Source organism: Tyto alba, unplaced genomic scaffold, assembly GCF_018691265.1.
Source record: "Tyto alba isolate M040663 unplaced genomic scaffold, T.alba_DEE_v4.0 Super-Scaffold_2, whole genome shotgun sequence".
NCBI classification, from domain to species: domain Eukaryota; kingdom Metazoa; phylum Chordata; class Aves; order Strigiformes; family Tytonidae; genus Tyto; species Tyto alba.
The window spans coordinates 52,413,766-52,439,554 of record NW_024881282.1 but is presented as its reverse complement, the minus strand read 5'-3'; the positions used below and the strand labels follow the sequence as shown (position 1 = coordinate 52,439,554).

The 25,789-nt window shown below is 39.9% G+C and overlaps 1 protein-coding gene across 11 annotated transcripts in view; it reads right to left on the bottom strand.

The window, feature by feature from the left end:
* The window catches only part of GRIP1 (glutamate receptor interacting protein 1), a 335,638-nt gene that overhangs the window by 33,341 nt on the left and 276,508 nt on the right, over window positions 1-25,789 (bottom strand). For 6 of the 11 annotated variants that reach the window (XM_042791892.1, XM_032999948.2, XM_032999943.2 and 3 more), the window contains exons 8-13: window positions 18,311-18,458; window positions 16,542-16,711; window positions 11,485-11,640; window positions 6,167-6,353; window positions 5,407-5,552; window positions 3,768-3,848 (exon numbers count right to left, since the gene is read on the bottom strand). In XM_042791892.1, coding sequence (XP_042647826.1) covers window positions 3,768-3,848; window positions 5,407-5,552; window positions 6,167-6,353; window positions 11,485-11,640; window positions 16,542-16,711; window positions 18,311-18,458 — 888 coding nt within the window. Of the gene's footprint in view, window positions 1-3,767; window positions 3,849-5,406; window positions 5,553-6,166; window positions 6,354-11,484; window positions 11,641-12,301; window positions 12,458-16,541; window positions 16,712-18,310; window positions 18,459-25,789 lie in introns of all 11 variants that reach the window. The other 5 variants (XM_032999950.2, XM_042791893.1, XM_032999944.2 and 2 more) reach the window with 3 other exon arrangements.

Sequence of the window (25,789 nt, the reverse complement as noted above, 5' to 3'; positions counted from 1 at the left end):
TATTTGCAAACTATGAAACAGACTCTTTATTGAGTGTAAGTAGCTATTAATGGGAAGATTAGACAGATATTGCAGAGACACGGGAAGGATGATAGAAGTCCAGTGTGCGGAGGCAGCAATGGGCAAGGCCAGTATACCACAAGGTAACTGACATGCACTATCCAAAACTCAGTGCCCTGGATTAACATTAACAATGATGCTCATGAAACTTTCTTCTGTCTCACTTTCTAGAGATTTCTGCTATCTAAGGGGATTTTGATTTTTATTGGTTTTGTTTTGCTTTTTTTCTTGCATTAATAAATCTAAAATTAAGAGAAGCTTAGTCTCTTCCCCTAATACATGCCATGTTTTTCAAAGACCATGAATTAGCTTAACTGTCTTTAGTGTTGTGTGTCACCTCAGATATGCCTTCAAGTACCTGGCTATAACTCTATGCAGGCACACTTGGTGTTTATTACCAAGGAAAACTACACAAAGAAGGAGAAATAAATTCCTCTTCCAGGATGTCTGACTCCTAATAGCTGACTTAGAAGAACTCTTGAATTTAAAAAGAGGCACAGGTGCAGGTGCTAACCCGAAGTGAGGCTTAAATTTCCCTTCTGATGAAAAATGTCTGTCTTGTCTATCAGGTCAGATCATTCCCTGAATTTCTCATTCAAGTCCCAAACTAAACTGGGGATATGGAAAGCAAGACAGGCGTTTCTCTGAAATGTTTTTATAGGGACAGCACTCACCATGAACTGCAGCTACCATGAGAAGAGAGAGGATAAAACAGGTCTCTAGCACTTGAACAGATCAAGCCCAAAAGAGAATAAACCTGACTTCCTCTATCACCCTTGTATAAGCCTGGTCATACCAACTCCTCTGAGCTTCCCTTAGTATTTGTTTTTGAAAAGAAATCATATAGCTTTCTGACAACATCAGTAATAAATGACACACTAATGTGCTAAAGTGCCCTGACAAAAATTTGACAAAATGAATATAAAATGTTTATATTCTTCAAATCACACGGTATCATTTAGGATTCAATTAGGTAGAACAGAGCAAAGCACTGAAAAGCAAGCATGAAAATGCAGCAGTTCAAGACTTCTACCAAGCAAATTTACAAACTTTCAGTTATTAGTATAAGTCCTTTAAAATCAAATAACTAATTCTAGACACATTTCATATGCATTAAATTCTATAAAAAGTAGGATTATTATATATAACAGATCATTTAATTTAAATATTAAAGATATTGCTGTATACTCAGAAGAGCAGAGCTAAGACCAACCAGGTGTCACACTGATTATATAAAGCACTAACTTTTGGAATTAAGTTCCAAGTCAGGAAAGTATGCAAGGTTTAGAAGAGGAGTGCTAAATACTAAATTCCAAGAACATTAGCTTTCCATCCAAAGTTTACTCCTACAAACGGAAAAAAGTACAAGATGTCTGAATTCTAAAAAGCAGCACAAATCACTAGGAAGACCGTATGTTTATAATAATCCTACAAATCACTACCAATCCTAAGAATAACATTTAAATAGAACAGCCTCTCTCCAGGTTTTCTTATTTCTCAGTATTTTCATTTGCACAAATAAATGTAGACCTATGATTTTGCTTCAAGCATCACATCACATCTTACAGAGTCTAACAACTACTCATTCAAGGGTGCAACTCAAGCAAACAGGCCTGCAGTGTCTCTCATTTGTTCCTCAGATGTAATTCTTAGCACTGAGTTCCCTGCTGTACTTTTGATTAACCTTATTCCATTGTGCTGGTAAAAGCTTTGAGAATATAAGTCAAAGTACAGTCTTCCCCCGAGACACATGAATAATTCCAAAGAAGGACTAATAGTCTAAGAAAGGCCACAACCGTAAAGGAATGCTAATTCCGCTGAGACCAGATTCTGCACTGTCATTAAGTACATTAAACACAGGCCCATTAACTTTGATATGGATTGTTCTTCCTTCCATCGAGGACTGAACTCAGTATGCTGGAGTTTATCCGCTCACAATCCAGTCCTAACACAGCATTTACTGTCTGCTCCCAAAATAAATAAATATAGAAACACTCTGATTTCAAACAACAGTAACAAATACTTCTTGAGAAATAGACTAATGCAGATGCTTGTTATCTTCTTTAGAAATCTCTGAAATCCCTAGTGAAAGAGGGTTTTGCTATGGGACCTGCACACTTAGGACTGCACACTAGTTTTACAGATTGAGGATGTATTTTCAGACTCTGGGTTCTGAAGCAGAAAATAACCCCGTGTATGTGGATCCTCGTGCCTGTGAGAACCCTTGAGCTCAGTGGGGTTCTGTTCAAGAGCCTGTGAGAGATCGTGAGAGATCATGAGAGACTTTGCTTTAAGCTTCCCAGCTGTAGAAATACTTTTGCATAGGCCTAATTCTATTGACCTATTTTTTTGTTATTTTTAAATAATTGTAATGATAGTTAAATATGTGATATGCATGAAGGAATAAGTCAAGCTTCAGGCCTGGTAAATTTCTGGCTTCTTTAACTACAAGAAGGGAAGTATAAATCTGTTTGTCCTGGGTTGAGTGAGTGGTGGAGTTTTTTGGTGGCAGGGGAGGGGGCTATCGGGGCAGCCCCCTGTGAGAAGCTTCTCGAAGCTCCCCCAGCTCCACGTCAGCTCCACTTCTGTTTGGGAAATTGAGCCAATTGGCTGCGCCTCTGCGATAACGTATTTAAGAAGGGACGTGGTGACGGGCAGAGTTGTGAGGAGGAGTTGCTGCAGCTGCGTGAACACCAAGGTCAGTGAAGGAACAGAGGAAGAAAGGAGGGGGGAGGCGTGCTGGAGCAGAGACCCCCCTGTATCCTGTGGGGAGACGGCAGGGCGGTCCCCCCCTGCCACCCATGAAGATCTACGGAGGAGCAGACATTGATTTATGGCCTGTTGCTCCTGCTCAGCTGATCAAGGTGCTGTGCCCGAAGAAGGCCGGGGTCTCGTGGGAAAAGGCAGCCCCGCTGCTGTAATTCAGTGCTGGGAGGATTGCAGCGTGCGGGGGAGTCCCACGCCGGAGCAGCTCGGGAAGGGCTGCAGCCATGGGAGGGAATCCAGTCGGAGGAACTTAGTGACCCATGACAGAGCAGTGTGGGGAACGCTGCGGCCCATGGGAGGAATTCAAGTTGGAGAAAGTTTGTGGAGGACTGTCTCCTGTGAGAGGGGGACCATGATGGAGCAGGAGGAACAAGTTCCAGACACTCCCCTCACCGAAGATGAAGGAAGTGGCAGCACTGACTGCACCCCCCATTCCCTGCCCCTGCGCCACTGAGGGAGGAGGTAGAGATATCGGGAGCAGAGCTGAGCCCGGGAAGAAGGGAGGGGTGGGGGGAAGGTGTTCTCAAGATGTGGCAATGCTTCTCACTGTCCTACTCTGTTATGTGTTGTTAGTGTCTGTAATAAATGTATGTTGTTTTTTTCTTCCCCTAACGAGACTGCCTTTTGCTTGTGATCATAAAAGGGGGATTTTTCCCCATCCCAGTCCTATCTCAAACCCCAATCCTGGCTCTCTGTCCCTTCTCATTGCCGGAGGGGAAGGGAGAGAGAGCTGCTGCATTGTGGTTGGCTGCCAATCAGGCCTAAACCACGACACTGTTACAGAACAGTATTTCATCAGAGACAGAGCACTGATAATCATCCCTTTCCTGAAAAAGGAAAAAGAAATCTATACCAAAACAAACATGAGTCTATAGCTACAGGACCTACTACCTGCAGATTGTCCCATAAACATGGTCTTTAAAATAAGCACTTTCACTTACAACTTATGGTGATGCCAAGTTCCACATTATGCTTCTTTGGTAGTTTTACATGAAACGTTCCACTGCTTGGTATAACAGATTCTATAAAAAAATATTTAAAATGTTAGATAATTTATATGGCACAGCAATTCCAAGTGCATGGAACTACATGTGTAAGTTGATGAAACCACATCAGCATCACAAGCCATGGATGAAACATGGGTGCTGAAGTGAACGAAGTAGGAGATACAGAGTATGATTTATACCTCTATTGGTAATTTCACGGTAACTCAATTTTTTTTTAAGGTTTAACTGAATTTATGGAGATTGCACGGCCAGCAGCCAGCTGAGACTGCAGGTTTTTAGCTCATATGCAAGTTCTGTGAGCACACGTGAAATTCTAGTGTTGGCAGATAACTTTTAATTAAAAGGACAGATGAAGTCTTAAGAATTTCAGGCCTTTGTTGCTGTAGGTCTAACACATTTTTAACCATCCGCTGAGGTAACTGCCCTGGATTTTACATCTACTGGGAAGAAAAGGAATCAAAACATCAGGGATGGAGAAGTGCCTGGAGCTGACTGAGGCAAAACCCACTTGAACATGCAGCACTGTATTTGAATCCTGACTTTTGGCATCACTGCCTGCAAAAGCTTGGGCCTTGGCCTGAAAAGGAGTGATCAAAATTACAGCTATGGAAACATATAAACATACATGTGGCAGAGGAGTCTAACCATGAGTATGAGCCTGGTGTCATGGAGCAAGTGGAAGGAGCACAAACAAGCTCAGAAACTGAAATACATGTGACTTCAGGTGTATTTAAATTACTTTAATTATTAGGTTTTCTTATTTTTTAATATTTCACTTCCTATGTATATGAATGTGAATGTAGTATTTGTCTTTTTTAAAAAAAACATTACACTGAATGCATGCATACTAAAAGATTATACAGAATTACTCTAGGAAACTTTAGTCTACATTTATAATATCATTATTTATAATATCATTAACAATAATCCCACTGTGCAAAATACAGCACATCTGGCATTGTCATGTCTTCAAAGGAGCTACTGTCAGATGAACGCAGAAGCCTTAAAAGTTTTTACTATTTACATAGTGCACATACATAATGTGTAATTGTTTGATTTATACAATTTGCAATTTTATAGGAGTACTCTATATGCTTCAACACATTACACAAGAAAGGAAAGCCATCAGTAATAATAAAGACACCAGCAATATTAACAATGATTTTTCTGGCTTTTATTAATTAAATTTCTGTTGTTTTATTTAGATAGTTGGTTTGAGATACTGTAAGTGAAACTTTTCAGTTTTTTGCTCATCCACCCTTTTATAATACTTTTCTGCCTAGTAAAACGTTTCATTAGCTGGCCTGTAGAGGATTTGTCTCTGCTCAGCAGAATATTTATACTTCAGGGCAGAAAAATGTCCAGAAATAACTCTGAGGAGGGACTCTCACCAGATCTTACTACAGGAGTTGTCATTTCTATTTGTATTCTGAAGCATGCTGCAGGGCTATGTGAAATGGGAATGGTGTATATGTGAGAAGAAAGTCTCCACCTTGGATGCCTAACACTTGCAATGTACTTGGGATTTATTCCTTCACTTTTCTTGCAAGACAGAATAACAGTACATTCATACCTGCAACATCAAACTCTATTTCCAAAGTGACCTTGTTGGTGATAGAGGAGTCTCTGAGCAGCTGATTGGCCTCATCAAATGTGCTGTCTTCCGTTGGGACACCGTTTATTGCCACTATTCTGTCTCCTATTTGCAGCACCCCACACCTTGGTACACAATGATACAAAACAATCATCAGTTGTGTACGTTACCAGAACCAGCAATATCAAACACATTCAGCCTAACCTGGAAGGAGAAGTGTGGCAGAGCAGCTCAACAGGGGCTGTAGCTCTGCAACGGCAGCTAGGACTTGCCTGCGCAACTACTGTTGTTCTCATGCCATGATTAAAGATGTGCAGAAGCGTAAAAATGCAATTGAAATGCTGCGATGAAGCCATTAGTAAGCCAAAACTCTGGTATTCCCTAAGGATTTGCTCTGTACCAAAACGGAACAGGGCTGGATATGGCCTCTCCCCATGGCACAGTGAATTATCGCTATTTTGACTTCAGTGATGTTTCTGATTTTTATTTTTCCTTTTGCATGAATATAGCTTCCAGCCTCCTGCTGGAGGCCTGTGGATGATAAAAACACTGGTGCTTGTCATTGTTCTTACAGCTGATCAAGCATATGAAATATCAGTGTCAAAACAGACAGTTTATTACTTGCCACGGTTCCACTAAGCAAGCCCTGCAATTTATCACAAATCAGGAGCAACAAGCCCGAAGTACCCCAAGGAACGCTCACCAAAATGTACTTAGCAGTCAACTGCAAGAACCTCACCTTTCCGCTGGACTGTCAGACTCAATATAGGAAATGAGAGGTGGAGAAGACAAGGTCTCAGTAGCAAACACGCTACCCTGGAGCTGTATCCCAAACCCTACTATGGGGTCAGCTGTCAGCACGACTTCTGTGGTTTCCGTGTGGACGACCTGCCCAGCCAAACCAACAGTGCTAGAGGCTAAAGACACTATAAAACAGAGCAGACCAGGAGGAAAGACATTCATCAACAGCAGAAATTTCATTGGTCTTTGAGAAAATTGATCTGTACAATAAACCTAGTCAATGAAACACCTCTTTTAAAGTCAATTTAGGCTCAAGCTTATAAATTATGTATAAACAGTAATGACATATGGCAGAATAGAAAAACACATAGCTGTATGTTAAAATGCAAAAAGATGGTTCTTGTACAGAGTAGAATAAATGTGTTTGACACCCCCACTTCAAAAATCTCAGAACATCCTTGAATTCTGTTTGCATTAGGTTTGAGGTATGGATGAGCAGAATTTTCACAGGAGCTAAAGGAATTGGAGGCGCAAGCCAAGCTTTTATTCAGACCAACTCCCATGAGCTCTTTAGAACATCTCACAGGATTGCAATGTTAACAACAAAGCATGGGGGGCAGGCTTACTTGAAAGAAATAAGGATGACTTCCTCTTGTACATGTTTACTACACATCAGCAATCGTGTCAGGATATGTGGGTAGCGTAAGCTGAACAAACCCTTCTGTTTTAGCAGCCAGTGCATCTCAAGAGTGTAGGAAAAAAGTTCTTCGGGGTCTCTCAAAGGAACTGGGGGACCCTTCTGTGAGAAACACAAGCAGCTACTTCTGTACTCCTGATTTATTCCCTCTCTCTATTCTCACTCCCGTTTGAATAGGCTGCATTACAGAACAAATCAAGAGAAGAACAACATTGAGATTCAGTGCAATTACCTATGAAAGGAGGAGACTGAACCTTTGGTTCTTTGATCTCTGCCTAAATGTCTATAGTATCATTGTTCTAATTCCCCCAGTGACAAACTACTGCCTTTCCTTATGTCATATGCAGAAAGCTAGAGTTTTTCGATTCCCATTCAGACCAATAACTATCATCATCCAACACTGAGGATTCTGAATGTTTTCATGTTACAAATCTACGCCATTACCACTCCACCTCTAATTTCCTTTAAGAGCCATTTCTGCATGCAGTAGCTATAAGGAATTAGATAAAAGTTCATGGTTTATCTGGGGAGATTGCTTAACTGTGGATTTTTTTTTTTTTTATCTTAGATGTGGGAAAAAGTTAATTCTTGCTTTTACATCACAGATAATATTAGCACAGCTGTGCAAACATGCCAGAGGTTATATAAGTATTTCCTGCACTTTGGGGCTACAAGAATTAGACTTTTGCTCTGAAATAGTATAAAATCTGATTAATGTGGCACAGTTGGCAATGACAGTTCTGTTGCAAAAGTTTCACTTGTCAAAAACCTCATGAATTTGTTTTCTCCCAGCAAAGGTCCTTTCAACTCAAAACATCTTTTCTAAATTACTTTAAATTCTCACTCATATCTTGTTTTAATTTTCCTTTATAAGAATTGTGTATTATTTCAGTTACTCAATAGCTTCCTTCTTACTGCTTCTTTTGTCTGCACTCAGTAGAATATGCTCATACCCACGTGCAGATACTAATAATCTGTTCTTAGAGATGGCCACCGGCTTTAGCATTTACTGCATGTGAGAAATAGGTTTCTCCAGCCCTCAGTGCTGCAAAGGCTAAAATATGACTAGGGCAGACAAATCCAGAGTTAATATAACACCAGATCATCTAATGCACTCTCTAGAAATGTCTAAATTTTGGGCATCCAAGCTCAGAAAAGTTCCATTTTCCCTTTTTTAAGGTCATACAACTAATTGTTAGCTGTATCTTTGTTTCCCATCACTTCTGTGTCCGTTTGCCCTGTGCAGCAGGCATCTAGCTGACTCTCTAACTTTCTTACTCTTTTTTTAATGCTGTACTAGGAGCCTAAAGGTCTCACAACATTTATTTCAACTTTCAGGAGAGCTAAGGTTTTAATTCACATTGAGAAAAATTAAGTTACTATTTGTGGGATTTACGGCTCACCCTGATATGTATTTTGATGATGTGGACACTTAAAAGTGACAGTTAGGAACTCCCCCCACTCCCAAAGAAAACGAAACAGAAACACAAAAAGCAGAGATGAAAATACCCTTTCCAAATCATGTAACAGTAGCTATCTGCTAAACCTCTATAAAATGCCACAGGTACCCAAACCCATGACTCAGAGCACATTGGGGTTTGCAACTCAACAGTAATTACAAGAAACACTGTTGCTTGATGGATTTGAAGTTTTACAGGCAGGAAAGCAGCCTTACTGATTTAAAAAGGAGGCATGGATATATACGTAGTTCCAGTGAACCCTGATTGCTACTGCTAGGGGTACATTTTGGCATCCTTATATAGTTTTCACCCAACTCTTAGCAATACTCCTGGGGGCTGGTTTACTACATGCTCTATGGTTATATAAATAATTATCTTGAATTTGAAGTTTATGTACTCATTACTTTTATTCCTGCAGCCATATGAGAAGCAGAGCAAGATGTATTTAAAGGTATGTGTATGGATTGTTATGCCTGCAGTCTCTTGCTCTGACCCTCGAAAAATTCCAAAATGTACATTATTCCTCCTGGTAGCAGCTAACTTGGGACGTGCTGAGAAAACAGCACCTATGCATGTCTAAGACCCTCTCTAATTTCCACCAGATATGCAGCCCATCGTGTAAGTTGGTATAAAATTGTGTCTCACTTTCAAGTACTAATATGGACCTATTACAAAATATTTCAGGATTTAAACTTTAACCAAATAATAATCTAAGTGTTTCCACAATTAATACCATACTTTAAAACAAAAAAAAAGTAGAGGAAGAATAAAAGTTGAAAACAAGTGGCATAAATAAAGCACATGACAGCAGGGCACGCCTTCAATTTTTACAGCCACGTGTCTGGAAAGATCTGTGTAACTAAGGCAATGATTGTAAAATCATGGCCATAAAAGTCCTACAACCTCTGTACTATGACACTTCACCATCATGAATTCTGGCATGATCACATTAAGTTATACGGGTTTTCCTAAATAACTGTCAATGTAAACTTTATAGCACCCCTCACCAATACAACCTTTACTTCCCAAATGATGTCCTAACAGATTTATTAAAAGTTACAGTAATAAAATCCTCAAATGATCCAACTGGATTAATTGAAAAAAAAAAAATCCCACTAAAATTAAGAGAGTGTGCTATTCCTTTCTATGAAAAGGACAGCAGTTGATGCTACCTGGTTCTCATGAGTCTCCCACAAAGGGAGAGGGGCAAGGTTTTCCACGTCCTGTCATTGTGTAGTGGAAGGTTAAAGGACCAGTCATTGTCTATCACGGTCACCTGTAGCACATTCAGACCGTGCGGGTCTCTTAAATTGGCTGTTACTGCACTCACAAGTATGGGTGTAAATCTAGCAACAGGAGTAAGGAACTCTGCATGGGCTGAAAAGCAAGCTCACAGAAAGGGCAAGCAAGCCGGTCTGGCCAGCCAATTCCTCCAAAGCCAGCTCTGATTCTGGGTTGCTGGTGTAGTCCCTCCTCGTAGAGAGGCACAGACTCATTCAGGGATGGGGGGGCCAGTTCCACAAATTTTGTAATGCTCTATATCCAGACCTCACAATGAAAATGCATAATAAACTACCCCACAACAAAGCCTCATCCTAATTCCTCCTAGTTTGAGATTTGTTTAATCATGGCAGCCTGACATTCCCAGGGCCTTCTATCTTGAGGAACCTTTCAGGTGAGCTGCAGTGCTTACGCGACCATCCCACTTAAACCTAATGCCACTGGCCTTGTTTTCAGCCTTTACAGGATAGAAAACTGTAGGGAAAGGCTTCCTTGAAGGAAAAATATCTGAAAAATATAACAACACAAGTAACAACTGTCTCCAAGAACCATAACAGGATCAGCTTTCAGGATTAACAGTTGTTTGTTGGATGAAACAGCTATAATTTAGCACAATCAAAGAACAATTTTTTGCATCCAGCATTATTTTAGTATTCAAATAAATTACTATTAGTGTAACATTACTACTATTTCTCATGTACACATGAGGATACATAAGAGCTGGATCCCTACTGATACTATAGTGTGGATGGACACACTGTCTCCCCATGACCCTAACATGTCAACAGATGAGTTGTGAAAAATGGCTGATCAGATTAAAAGTAAAAAATGCATTTATGGGCAAACTTTATGTAAAAGTATTTGCTTTATGGAAGAAATAAGAACAAGCAAGCAACAAAAAACTGCAAGAAAGCAAAACCTCAGTTCCTCCCTCAAATGTTTCCTCATAACTCCATAGTGACTGGCCTTAGTTGGAGGCTGCTGCTTTGCTCTGACGTTGCCATGACCATGGGAAATCTTTAATACAGGGCGGCAGTGCTGTAACGCGCAGCAGCTCAGTTTTTTCCAGAGTGGACCTGTGAGCATTACTAGCTGGAGCAGATGGTTTACAGAGCAGTTCTCTCTTCCTTGCTCTGGAAGAACTGAGCTGCTGAGGATTACATGAAGATGGACAAGCCAAAAGGAGAGGTGGCACTTAGATGGAATCTGGGGAACAACACACTGATACAGCCATACTCTCTCTGGCCAGCAGATACTTAGCGATATGCAGCAAAGTGGAGCAGCCTGAAATATATCCACCCTGGCTTGGGAAATTACTGACTCATGGGAAGACACGCTTTGAATCCCAGAGAGTGGTCAGAAACAAGGTTATTTAGTCATCTCTATTATTTGTCACTCTTCATAAAAATGACTGTGCAGGTTATGGTGTAGATGTAAACATTAAAACTACCTAGGTGGTACTGTGGCAAGCTCTTTTCCTTCCATAACGTGACAGCTGGTTGAGCTTACCAGCAATCTGGTTTTGACTATTCAGCTACGAATTCTGTTCCCTAATGGGAACGGGAAGAATTGAAAAAGGTATTTGAAAATCACTTCAGTAACGGTACAACAAACCCTTCCAGAATTGTCTGAAGAAAACATTGCTTTATAGATTTCAGGTAAGATAGTTAAGCTGCATGGTCTCTACTCATCTCATTTTAGCAGTGGACAAATATTTTTACGCTGATGTTTCCCTACATCTAACAGAAACTCCAGCTGGTCTTTCTCCTGCCTAGTGTATATATATTAATTAAGGTACTTTGTACCTTTTTTTTCTGTATCTTCCCCCTCCTCCACCCATTCATTGCACATTTTTGAGCAAATGCTGTTACCACCTACAGGAGCTTTTGAAGTCCTTCTTTTTCATCCTCCGCCTCATCATTGTCCCACGTGGGCTGGTGGAGTAGAGGCTGCGAGGTAAGGTCCCCATGTTCAGGGAACTCAGGCTGTATGCGCTCATGGAGGTAGGAGAGAAGGATGAAGACACCAAAGCTGCTGTAAGAAATCAAACACTTGGCATACAGCACTCAATCTTCATAGAATAGTGTGGCACATGCCTGTAACTCATCAATGAATCAAACAATGTGTATGATGCACAGGAACGGTTTGTGCATTTCCAACAACAAAGACGTTAAACCACATAGGTGACCCTAGGTAAAAGTATAGCCAGCATTTCATGAAAATATTGGCTGGGAGCTAACAAAGATACTGGAGATACAAAAAGTACATTCATAGAATACAACTTATTTTAGGTGAAGCATGTTCAATTAAATTCTTCAACACATATCCATAAACAAACGCAGATCAGTATGTCTAGATGTAGGTAATTTCTGACAAAAGACTTGTAAGCAATGCTTTGCATTCAAAAATCATCTTTATATACACTACTCAAATCTAATGGTCTACTCATATAGCAGAAATGCTGATTCATTCAGAATTTTCAAGCCTTTTCTTGTTTTCCTTGTTACAGAAGGGAAAAGGTGTAAAATGTCAGAAATAACCTTGGCATGGCTATGAAAAAGTGTAGCATCCATAAAACTGAAAAGGTTTTAGTGCCTGAAATGGGAAAAGTATGAGTGAAAGAAGAGGGGAGGGAGGAGGAAGAAAAAGAAGAGGAGGAGAGAATATGTCAGCTGGAAAAAGCATGGAACATTACGAAGGCTTTTTTGAGGAGGCGATTTCTGGAATTTCAAGGCTGGCATCCTGCAATGGTCAGGGTGGTAGGTGTTATAATGGTGGTAGGTGAGGAGGCTGCTGTGGCTGTTGGTACACGAATCCCAGGTAAGTTGCCTGTTGCTTCTTTGAACCTTCACTGCCCGCATGAAGGGATGATGGAAAATCAGAAAACAAAAGGACCAGAGAAGAGGGAAAAGTAACTGAATTGAACAAACAAACAAACAAAAGAAGTCCAAAAATGAAAATAAAATAAAATAAAATAATAAATAACCTGGTCTTGTCTTCTTACCAGGGGATACTAGCTTGAGGAACAGAAATAGTATTTTTTCTCAGAATAAATGCCAATCAGAAGACAGGGCTTTTCTGTTTTCTTGTATTTGCTTTTAAAAAGATTAGTACTGAATCAACTTCTAATCTCATTCTGTCTTTAAGACTGTAAACCTCCTTAGAAAATACTAAGGTATTACATATGATCACTAACTGAAGGTTAGTAAGTGTCTGCTTGCACTCATCTACATTAAAAAGACCAACCAGGTACTATACATAGCACTGCCTAGAGTGGAGATGTTTACGTGCCAGTCATTTCAATTTACTGCATTGACATTTTAATTTTGCCACCATCTACTGTTGGCATTACGCTACTCTATGCAGTAAACAACTTCCCTGGGCCAGCAGCAGAAAAACTATCCTGAAGCCTGGTTAATATAGAAAATAATTCTTATAGATTAGTTGCAATTTAAAGTTTGGTGGGTTTTGGTTTGTGTTTTTTTTTTTTTTTTTTTTTTTTAAATTGATCTTCAAAACTTTAAAATGATCCTTTTCTGGATGAAATTTGAGATTGTATTTGATTGCTGACTCTAGCTATGAGGAGTCTGGGATATGCCAAAACTGAAGGCCAATATATACCAAGAAAACGGGAAGCATTTCAGTCGATGTATCAAATATTAGAGGAAAATGATTGAAGTCACCCTTCGTTAAACACAGTCTATTCATCACTAAATTCAGCATAGCTGTGTCCTTGCTGAACCGTAGAGGAACACTTCAAATTGAGAACTATTAACTGAATTTTTGCCTTAAAAACACTGAGGGAAATGTAAGTTACAGTCTTTGGCCCATGAGCTATACTACCTGTGTCTTTCTGCTACCAGCTACATCTGTAGTGGCCTGCAGACACATACAACCCCACACTGGACTTTAGCAGTAGCCAAAATTCTTGACTGTTTAGGTTGGACCCACACCTTGTATTCACATTTTACTCCATGAGACAAAGTAAGTGGAAAAGGGTAGTAGCCACTACCGCAAGCACTGTGCAGTGCCAGAAGAAAGGCTATCCTTTTGTTTCACTTCATATGACATGAATAATGGTATGCTAATTGTCTGAATATATTAACCCTCCTCTGACTCAAAAGCAATGCCTGTCACTGCAGTGAGGAGCACACACCAGGGAAGGGAGGGGAGAAGGAGAGTACAGGGGCCCGCCATGTCCCCACAGCCCTGCGGGGTGGCTGGGACTCAAGGCCCTGGCACTGCCAGGCCTGGCCCTGTGCCCTTGACCGGGGTGCCCTGGGCCCGAGTCCCTCCCTGAGACCATCCCCGCCGTGCCCTGACATGTGTTTGAATCAAAAGAATTAATTTCCCCGCCGCCCCCCTTCAACAGGTAACAAAGGTGAGGGTGGGGTATGATGCCAGCACCAAGAGGAGCGCTCAGCACCACTGGCCTGCCTGCACTGTGGGGTATCTCACCCACTGGCACCAGTGCCTGCAACCTTGGAGACTTTGGAAAAATCTCAGGTCAGCCAAAAAGTCCCAGAAACAGCAGTAGTAGACTATACGTGTCTTACAACTTATCACATCTTCTCAGATGAAACTGTCTCTGATTACGCACACAGACAGCAAGATTTCTGAATTTTAACTATGGTGTAAAAATTAAAATCTGATAAGAACAATGTGGCCAGGTGGATTTTCATTTTCAAGTTGCTGTGAGCCTTGTTTAATTAAAAAGAGTGCTTCTAGCAGGAAATTATCTGGTAGTCTTTTTTTTTTTTTTTTTTTCCAATGTTTTATTCTCATGCTGAGAGTAGAGATAAAAATGTCCTACAAAGTGGGAAGGTACACAAATTCAGTTTGTTCAGCTTGTAGAAGGATAATCCCAATTCAACAAAAGTTCTGTAAAAGAAAATCCTATTGTGCGTAACTGTAGTAATTTAGCTGTAATTTGAGCTATTCCAACCCAGGGTTGTCTACAGCAAACATAAAACTAATGGGGCAGCAAGAGAAATGCATGTTAGCAGCACAGTATAAAGGAAAAAAAAAACCAAGAAAAGAGATCTGATCTTTTATAGGGCTCTCCATTTTATTTTAGGGCTAAAATTTCAATTTATTTTATATACTGACTTTCCTGCCCATTTAAAATTCCTAACATGTTCCCATAAGACCAATAACAGCTCAACAGATACAGCCCTAATGACTCAGCTTATCCCAGACGCATAAAGGGAGCTTTTCAAACTCTGCAGCATCTAGGCCATACCACACCTGATGAAAGGTTATTTCCAAGAGGGTACTGGCTTTCATAAAGCATGTTAGATCTTGAATTGGTTGTGATATTGGAGTAGCACCACCTGGTGAAGGGCTGGGAAGGGCTGTAAATATCCTAGTTATTCTGCCTTACTTAAGAAAGCAACTTTATTACCTCCCTATTTCTCCCTGAAAGATGCTCTTATGTAGGTTTTGCAGATCTGCTTGATATGATTTCATAATGGCCAGTTCTTAACTCTAGCATGTCAATAGCACTGCTTTTTCTAAGCATCTATACTGAGTCAAGGTGACTAGCACATTAACAGCATCAATATGTTTCAAATGTTGGTTAAGAAACCAACTGCTTCAAGTAATACAATCATCTACACAAATCTTTGGCCCTAGTACTCATCTACCCAGAAGAAACACTCTTTAGAGGTTCTTTAACCAGACAGAAATTGATTGTGTGACATCTTCCTGTCAAAAACTCAAAAAAGCTGTTTGCAACGTACTGTCATAACTGAAAATAATGGAAATACATTGCAAAATTTGGTCTCCATCTCATTCTGCTTCTGCTCCCTTGCCCCTCTAGCCAGCTTACGTAGAAAGGGGAAAGAGGTGCAGATGAATAATGTAAGAACATGGTATCACAAGGGTACCTTCTGTTCATCCTGGTCTAGGAGAAACCAGTGTCTCCTCAGCCACTAGGTTCAATATTCACCACTGACAAACTGACTAGAGCATTGTTTATCCAGGGACAGCCTGGATCTTAGATAGATGTCCAAGAACATTTACCATTACTGATATTTCCAGGCCTCAGAAATCTTGTCTTGGTCTAAAGGAGGCAGAAGCACAGTACCACAGGCTCAGAAAATGGTACCACTCGTTCATGTTGCATCACAGGCTCCTATTCTCTGTGTATTTGATAACCCTTGATACTTTGATGTCTGTCCACATGCAGTATTTTAGACTGAATTTATGAACACTGTGAATTAGACACTCTCTCAGGACTAGTTAGAAGACAAGACAGGCAGCCCCCATCTTCAAACACTAAGACATTTTATATTTGATTTGAAAATTGAAAGCCATTATTTTCAAGCATGTTGGTTTGAAATTAATATCCGTGAGAAAGGGCTGGGATATAGGACACTGTTTCCAAACAAACCTCTTTCATAAGCATTGACAGTGAACCCGAGGCAGTCTCAGAAGCACTTTAAAAGATGATGGCAATAAATAATAATGCCATCAATGAGAAAATATGGTGGTCATTTTAGGGGAGAACAGATGTTATTAATGAAGTGGTCATAACAGACTATCAAGTCAATATGCTAAAGAGAAGTTGGCTGTGGTCCTTCCTCCCCCCCTCTAAATTTAAGAAGCAATTCAGAGATTAATTTACTTGAAGTATCTGGTTGCCCCCCCAATGATTGCAACAGTAGAGTCAACAGGTGTCTTTATGTACATCTACAAGTGTGCAGAGCCATTTCTCAGTAAAACATTTCCCTCTCTATCCACAGCAATCTCGGAGGGTACATTAATGCTGAGGAAACACAGAGCTTCTCAGAAACTGCAGAAGTATAACCTGGGGAGCTGAAACAACATTTACAGGCATAACTGCTGCAATAGCTTTCTTGGCCATTTAGGAAGGGCAGGCAAAGCAAAAGGCAGAAAAAGGAAGGGCTATTTGGTGATACAGATTCTCTTACCGTGCTCTGGTCCTTTCAGTGCTAGCCGTGTCTGGTGGTGAGGAAGGATCTCAAGTTTGACATTATCTGCTGCATTAGCCAAAAACTGTGTTGCTTCTGCCAGCGTACAGTACTCCATGCTGGTGCCATCAATGGACAGAATATGGTCTCCTACATGTAATGCACCACATCTACATAAAAGGGAAAAAACTTGGTATGATCAGGTATGCTCTCTGCATAGAAAGTGAGTTTTACTGCCTTCAAACTGGTCATGACAACTATGAACGTGTTCTTTTTTTTCGAGAGAGATTTGTGTTTTGTAGGCTTTGTCACTGGTCAGACTTTACATCTATTAATACAAACCTTAAAAACAATTCAGTTAATACAGTATATGCCAAGACACCACTCACAGAACTGGAATGGGTTAGCTGACTAGAAAAATATGTGTGAATGGCAGCAGAATAAAATGAGAAGAGCTTAAGGAGACTCAAATAACTTGGTCACATATCCCTCACGGAAGCACCCAGTTCATCATTTTTTGAGTTATAGTTCAAACATTTATTAGTACAAAAGCTGTAAATGATGATGAAATTATGCAGTAGTCAAACAAATAATGAAACCAGGGCTAGCAAGGTGACTTGAGGAGTGGGGTAGGGAGGGGGCTATCTGCTAAATCTCGCTGCACTCAAGAGACTGGCTACTGGATGAGTTGAGAAATGCAAACACAGCAGTCAGCATCCCGACGTACCAGTCAAGTGGACAGCTCCTTTAATTGGTTACCCCCTGCGAAATGGGAAAAAACAGAGGGAGAAAATTAAAGCATCCTGCACCATTGAACTGGAGAACACCCCTGGATCAATGGCCGTCACTCTCAAAGTTTCTACTGTAGGGAAAAGCCCACAAAGGAGCTGTAGACTCACTGCTACAAGTGGGTGCTACCAAAAGCACCGTTGTCAGAGGCGTTACAAGGTGGGGTGACTGGGGACATGCAGGAGGAATTTGCTGCTGAAACGTAATATTTAAGGAGTTTTTAGATAGAGATATGTATACAGAAATATACTGTATATGTATAAACACATACACACACACACACACACGCACCCCAGAAAACATCCCACAGCTGTGTTACAGAGGTTTAGACCACTGGGGAAAAATATCTGGTTTTTTTTTTTTTTAATTTTTTTTTTTAAAGGTCTAAATGAAGTGGAAATATTACAGCAAAATAACTTCAAGATACAGAAGCCAGTCTTTCTAATACCTCAGTTGTATTCTGAAATATCAATGAAAAAATCCAGACATAAGGAGTTCCATTTCACCGTGCCACAAGAATGAGTGATATATTCTAAAAGAACACCTCAAGGTTGCAAAGCCTCAAAATTCACTTCCCTTGACAGCTGTTCCATATTGTGGGCTTACTTTAAGAATTCCAGTGGGTTATTTATTTTTTTAAATACTAATCTCTGACACAGCGTTACATTTAATAGTCAGAGCAGACCTCTAAGCTCCTGTGTTGCACAGTGCAAGCAGACAGTCACGTATTACATGGGGGCTGGCTTATGTCACTGAATACTACATGAATGAGCTAAAGTAAATGGTGACCTGGAAGTCTTAAACTTGGCAGCATGGAACAATGATCTGACAAAGCGCTAATTTTAAGACCTACAACCTTGACAGCATCTGGTTCAGTCAATTTTATCAAAAAACAGAAGGGTGTCTTAAAACCAAACCAAACCAACGTAGAAATAAAATGGACGTGTGGACCTGCAGTGCCAGCCCTCTGCCACACTCACCTGTCTGCAATACTCGCAGATTTGATTTTGTCTATGACAATGACCTGTTTGTTGCAGCACATCGAGGTAGTTAGTGCAAGACCAAGAGCAGCACCGGGAGTTTTAGCAACTTCAACTAGCAGTGGCCCAGACGCTGTTGCTACTGAATCTGTTAAAATTAGACAACAAAAGATCAGTATTATACCGAAGTGGTACTTACGCCATTTTCACATTTTCCCGCATAAAATCTCTGTGGCTATTCTATTTCTCTAACCAGACAACATGCCACTTAAAGAAATTATGGAATAGCATCTGTTTAAGTGTCAAGAATCAGCTCTTAATGTTGAAAATTATAAAAACAAGAGGAAGTTTGTGAATCTGAGATGTCTGGAAGCTTCTGAGTGTGTCAGTATCAGAGACGGACCAGGTTGGGGAACAAGGATATGTTAGTGGATTACTCTCTTGAACGACTGAAGCTAAAAATCATCTGGAATTTAAAACAGGCATGCTGAAGAAATAGAATAAAAAAAAAGTAGAAAATTACCTGAAAAAAATGAACAGGTGAATATGTCAGAGAAAGATGCTAAATTAATTTTCAGAAAAGAAGGGGGAGGTCTGTGGACAACAGCTATAATAATCAAATGAAGAAGGTGAAGAAAGGGTCTACCAGAAATCTCTCACAGAAAGTACGGAGAACTTAAGAGAAAATGATGGAAGTGGAGCTACAAACTGTAGGAGTTAAAGCAAAATGCATGTGAAGAGCAACCTGATCTAGTGGAAGGTGTCCCTACCTGTGACAGAGAGGTTGGAACTAGATGATTTTTAAGGTCCCTTTGAACCCAAATCATTCCACAATTCTACAATTCTATGAGGAGGTTCAGGAGATTCTTGCAATATCCTGTCACTGGATAAAGTACTGCCTTGCAACAGGGCACAGATAGTAAATGACCAACACTGAAAAAAGAAAGCGGAAAAATAGGAGGCAGTAACATCATGATTGACGACTGTGGTGAGGAACTATGCCCGAGAGAGACAAGTGCTAGACAGAACAAAGAAAAAAGACAGCAGGCTGCTTCCTAAATGCCAAAACACAACAGGCAGTGATAAGGATGAAGTACATTCTGGAGACTGCCTGAGAACTCCTACTAACCGATACCCATTGATCAACAACTGATCTCAGTGGAGTAAGATACAGTAAGTAAAGGTGTCCTTTAAGGACATAGAAAGTCTGAGACAAAGAAAGTGATAACAAAAGCCTTTGGAGGTGCTCACAATCAGAATAAGGAAAAAATGAATAAACAAAGACCGATCTTGGAGCAAAGTTACCAAATGTCCTGCTAGCAAATAGGAGAGATTTGTATTCACAGAACACTGCAGCCCGCTGTAAGAATACTAAGAAAACATTAAGCTGTGATGCCTCTCAGAAGTCCCTGAGATTGAAGCTGTAAAAGAACTGCAGCTGGGCTTCAAAGTATGAAGATGACAGATAAAAGATATTCCATTCTGTCTTAAATCTAGAAAATCAGTCCAAAAATATAAATTTGACACAGAAGAGAAAGACTATGAAACAATACATTATTGTACAAAACTAACAAGCTATACAATCATAAAAGAAATTGAATGAGAGTTTGATTAACTAATAATCAGCTAAGGTGCTCTTCCTAGTTAGAGTAATGTAGGTAAACTGCATATAGAAATGGAGTGAAAAAAGGTGCTTGGATGGGATAACATACAATACCAGTGAAGCATCAGTTAATTATTACAGAACTTCTTTTTCCCCAACAACTTGAAATAATTTTTATATTCCTGTTCTCTTTTTTTTCAGTTAGAAACCTGAGGGTTTGAAGGGGAAAATTAATATTTTTGAAAGTTCCCATTAAAACTGAGTGACTCATTTTTGTGTCCAACTGGGATTGAACTTCCACAGGCACTACCAAAATAAGCAAATCCAAACTGAACTTTAAATTGTGATCCAAAGAGAGTCTACCACCCAGTAGCACCACCCTGGAGCTTCAGGCAGCAAATAGCTTTAAAGATGGATGAGTTGCCCTCAGCAGCTACCTGCCTTTCTCTAGCAACCAAAGAAGGAGGTTATCACAATTAAATTCCTGTCTTACATGCCTCGGTTAAGGGCCTAAGTAAGGCTGATGGATGCAATGACTTGCATACAGCCAAATAAGCGCACGCAGCAGAGCAGAATTTAAGAATTCCTGATTCCCGTTCCTGTGCTGAGAAACAATTATTTTATTCTTGAATATTCCAGTGGATTCTGGAGCTACGAACAATCTTGCATTTACAAACAGATGGGAAGAAGACTCAAACATTTGTCATCAGTACTGTGACAAAGGCTTGAACTCACATCGATCCAGAAAATGGCAAAGTTTGACCTGTTATTGGCCTATTGCAAGTTCTTTCTCTAACGATTGCCTTGAGGAGAGGAAACTAAATGCAAGTATCTGTTGAGAATGAGTAAATCTCTCAAGATGCTGCTCCCGAGTTACTTGAGAAATGCATGATCAGCTTATGCCCTAGCATTATTTCCCAGGTGCTTGTTGAAATGCACAGGGAAAGCAAACCAAGGCAGACAGGATGAATAAATAAGATAACTACCTTAGAGGAACCAGAAGAGAAGAAATGGAGTGTGTCTAACTGTGGAAAATCAACACAAGAAAGAGAAATCAGAAGGCAATAATCAAGCACACATTCCCTGACAGAGAAGGATTAGTTTATCATGTTGAAGTAAAGCATGGATATGAAAAATGAATCATACAGGTATAAATTATTCATACGTGAAGATGTTTCAGTCATTAAGATATTTACACCGTGACTGAAGCACTTACATACTATGTTGATTTATTGGCTATGTAATTACATAAGATATACTGATGAATATTTGTGTGAAAAACGCTCTAGATTTTTGATTTTGTTAATCATTTTTCTTACTTTTGAGCACTGCATCTCAATCAGTACAAGAGGCTTGATTAAAACCTCCCAGAGGAAGCAGCATTGCCTTCTGCATGCTAATACATTTCTTCAGCTGGAAAGCAGCATACCTTTTTTATTTGACAGCTTAAATCACTGGCAACAAGGGGTTTTATTTTGAATATACTTTTACGATGTGTAAATATACTATATGATATTATAAAAAGTTTTGGATAAAATAAGTAGTGTCACCACTCTCCCTCACTTCAAAAGATAATCACAAATTATTTTTAAAGTTGAAAAACATTTTTTTAATCCTGATTTCCAATGGAAATAAAGCCCAAGTGATCACATTACATTTACATACTTGTAAACATATCTACCTGTGAATCCTTGCCTATCCTCATGGCTTGTCAAATCCAGATCAACACCTGATGGGTGGTGGAGGACAGAAAACCTCTTTAGGATTCCCACAGTAGAGCAAACCAAAATGTGAGCTGCTTGTATCAGGCAGCAGAGAATCTACATGTGAAACAGTATTTATAAATGCCCTAAAATGGGAAAAGCTTCAGTCATAGCCTGCAATCAATCTTGACACTAAATCCATAGGAAACCAAACTTTATTTGTCTATGATGCTTTATTTTTATCTTTTTTTTTCTTCCCAAAGCCTTCTTTTACTTCAAGCTGGGAAGTGCTGCTATACTGTGAGCATGTTCCTGCAGGAACATCGAGCTCTGTTGCTACTATCTGCTCTGCAGCTTCTCACTTCTCTAACTGGAAGGTTTTGGTTGCTTTTTTTTTTTTTTTTTTTTTTTTTTTAGGAGTCATGGCAACACAAGGTACAAATAATTTTTTGAGCAGCTTTAAAGAGACAAAGAGGAAGGGTGTCAAAACAGATTTTGACCTTAAAGAGGCAGCTGAACCAGTTGAAAGACACAGCACCACAAGACTGCTATTGATGTTGCCTGGATGCTACTCTATCTTGTAGCAGTGATATGAGTGACAGACAAGTGGATACCTTACTATCTCACACTAATTCTCTTATCGCTGAGCTTTTTCCCCATTAGGTGTCCACAGGCTAACAATTTTTTCACCTTGAAATAGTATATAGCAGGTTCATATAGCCTTCTCTGTTGCTGTTGTGATTCTCTGACTGAAAGCAGTAAAAAAAAAATAAAATACAGCAAGCCTGGACTGGTTCAGATCACTAAACAAATGCATAGTTCCTCAAAACTACAGATCACCCAAAGCAAAATTTTAATGCTTTTGTAGCAATGCATTCACATATCTAAATGTGTCTCACTCCTGTCAAACTAGAAGCCAATATTTCACAGAAATATTTTTTCTTGGTCAAAAAAATGTGTTGTTCTGCTCCTCACATCTTTCTTACTCCCTTCATACAAAATCTTTGCAGTCCACAGATAGTGACTAGAGCAATACCTTATCAGGTAGGAGCTTTCTTTTGTCCATTCAATTCTTGTCAGTACACTCAGTTCTTTAACTTCTCTCTCTTTTTCTGTAACCCTCGTTTTTATACCCAGTAGCTGTGTGCCTCAAGCTCAGACTAGTCAAGGAAGCATATTATAATTAGAACAAATGGACACTCAGATTATATTTCAGAGCAGTAAGTCTCATTAAGGTCAAGTCATATGACACCTGGATATCCTCCTATAGCCCTCCTAAAAGGACAAACATCTTCTATCCCTAAAATGCAATTTCCAGTACCAATATCCCAAGACTGGACCAGTACTTGGGTGGATCACAAAGATGTATTTTAGTGAAGTTAAGGAAGATTGCTGGGAAAACAGAAAAAACCTGAAATCTCTGACACTCCTTTAATAGCTAAGCATTGGAAAATTTACAGCAAATCAGCTTGGAGAAATCAGTCTAAATCCCCCCATGACCTGCAAATGCCCTACACTTTACACTTGGCTTTCCTCTGCTCTTTCTGTGCTCTTTTTTTTAATTCACAAAAATCAATGATTCTTTTCCAGTACCTGCTCAGCAATCATACATGCTGCAGCTCTGATACATATGGGACAGTCATTGGTTGTTCCCCAAGGGACCTGTTGAGTAAACTCTCATATAAGGACCCTCACAAGTCTTGATATGCAGAAACACACAGCCATTTCCTTGAACTTGCTTGCTTTAACAAAAATACAACAGAATGCAGGTGTGTGTGTGTGTGTTTTTACATATGTGACCCAGCATGAGTTACAGAAAGGGTCTAATGCAAACCACTCTATTACAGCTGCTTCTAACTCTAGAAGGGTTGAGACAAGAGACACACCACTGTCGGCACTCAGTGCACAAGTGGAAGTACTTAGAAACTGCAGTGTTCAGTCTGGTGTGCAAGGCACAGAACGGAACGACAGCGGTCCCAGCTCCTGCTGCCAGATCTGAGCTTTTTTTTATTTGCCATCCCTCCATTGCAGCAGGGTATTTTATAGAATAACTGATGGTGGGGAATGTGCAGCAGACACAGTTGTGTCAGTCCATTCAGAATCAGCGCGTTAGGGTTTAGCACCCCTGTTTTCTGTATGAAGTAGCAGGAGCTGAAAGATTAAAACATTTTTTTTTCTTCCCCAGAAATGGCTCAGAATTTCAGGTGTCAGACATACCAAAGGTTTATCAGCAGGAGAGCTTTGAGTATTTGCCATTCCTTTGGGAAGCTAGATTGCTGAAATGCAAAAATCAGAGTCGATACATTTCTCACAAGGCACTTAAAATCCATGGCCAGTTGCACTAATTTAAGCCCAGGTAACCAACCCAAAGAACTGGCAGAACTTCGAACAGACTGGATGAATTCTGTTTCTAAGAATTTAGTACAGCTTTAGCAATGACACTCTCCATACAGACCATTTTGCAAGGCCCTTTCCAGCACTTCTCAGCTGATAGTGAAACAACATAAAAGCACTCAGATTCTGTGTGCATTCACATCCAGTTTTCTTCATTAACTGACAGACTATTCATTACTGTCAAACAGTATCTTAAATTGCACTTAATGAATCTTGTCATCCTCCATGCAGTTTGCTTATGGTATTCTTAAGGACTTTTTTTTTTTTTTTTAAATGAACACCAATCCAGAAAGAACATTCTTTGTGTCCATTAAACCGCTCTCTCTATAAGACTGATATGCCTAAAGTTGTCCTAACTCCTCAGAGTCCAGTGGCAAGACTGTATCCCTATCTGTGACAGTGAGACTCATAATCCTCTACTGTACTGTGGCCCCACCATTTACCTTCTCACGTTTTCACAACACTGCCCTAGTGAGAAGTGGTTGACCTCCTCCAACTGTCTGCCTTTTCCATGGTCTCCAGCAAAACAAGAGCCAAACCCAGAAATGGCAAGGGAAGGATTTTCTGTGAATGGGGAAGCTTTTCTCCACTTCTCTCCTTCCTCTGTGCTTCTCTTCACTAACACGCTTCTTCTTTTCCCAGGTTTGTAGTTCACCAGGTCACAGATGCAGAGAGATGAAAGCCCTCACTTTTGGCACTGTTTTTCAGCCACATTCTAAAATATTCCTTAGGTTGTCTTGCTAGCATTTTTAATTTCCTTTTTAAGGACATTTTCATTCACTCGTATTTAACACTAACTAGATGATTAGCTAAGTCTCCCTTACACACACAGATGGTTAGATACCAAATCTTTTGGGGTGGGAGGCTGATCATTTATGTAATACCCTTTCCTTGTACTCCAAAAGAATTTGATCTCAATAAATCCCTAATCTCCATTTTGCAAAGAAGGGAATATTAATTACATATTTTTTAAGATGATCTAATTAAGAAATTGAGATTGGGATCATGGGTCAATGGTTTCAATAGGGAAAGTAGCAGCAAGGAAGAGAGGCAGGAATAAGACTTCTGCAGTGTCTAAAGGGCACAGGAGCAACATTCAAGATGCCCTACAGCTGGGTTGCACCATTATCAGTCATTCAGAGCAATATTATTTGATTCCTCATACTTTTGTGACTATAAAGGTCCTAAAGTGAACCACACACAGGGCACTGATGCACAGTACTGGCCTTCGTACTCTGTTCTACTAATACTAAACAGTGCTTGCACTCTGGCTTTGTTCATGCTTCATTTATCAGAGTAACCTTTCCTCATCTCAGATCTTATGGGAAACCAGGATCAGTGCCAGCTAGCAAGCTCTGATAATGACTTCTGAAAAGCCAGAAGTCATTGAAAGTGTTTCTAATTCTCCCCTGGGAGCTAGAATACAAAAAAATACTAATAAGCCTAATGACATGTGAGATTTTATCCTAAAATATATTTTGGAATGGATTAAGCTGGCATTATATAGTGCAAGCAATATTCGGGGAGAGAGGGTGGCAGTTTCTTTAATAATAAAACAACTATTTAAAAATTAAATATTGTTCTTATTCAAAGGGTCGGTGGTAGTCTCCAAGGCCCAACTTATAACTTACCATAAGATATGTGTGCTCCTAGTGTTCCCTTGATTATGGAGTATCTGTGTGTTTCGGCCAGGCTGTTGAGTGAGCAACAGTTGCTCTAATTTACCCAGCTCAGTTAGAATTAAAGGGGCAAAAATGGTGCTAAAAAAATTATAAAATA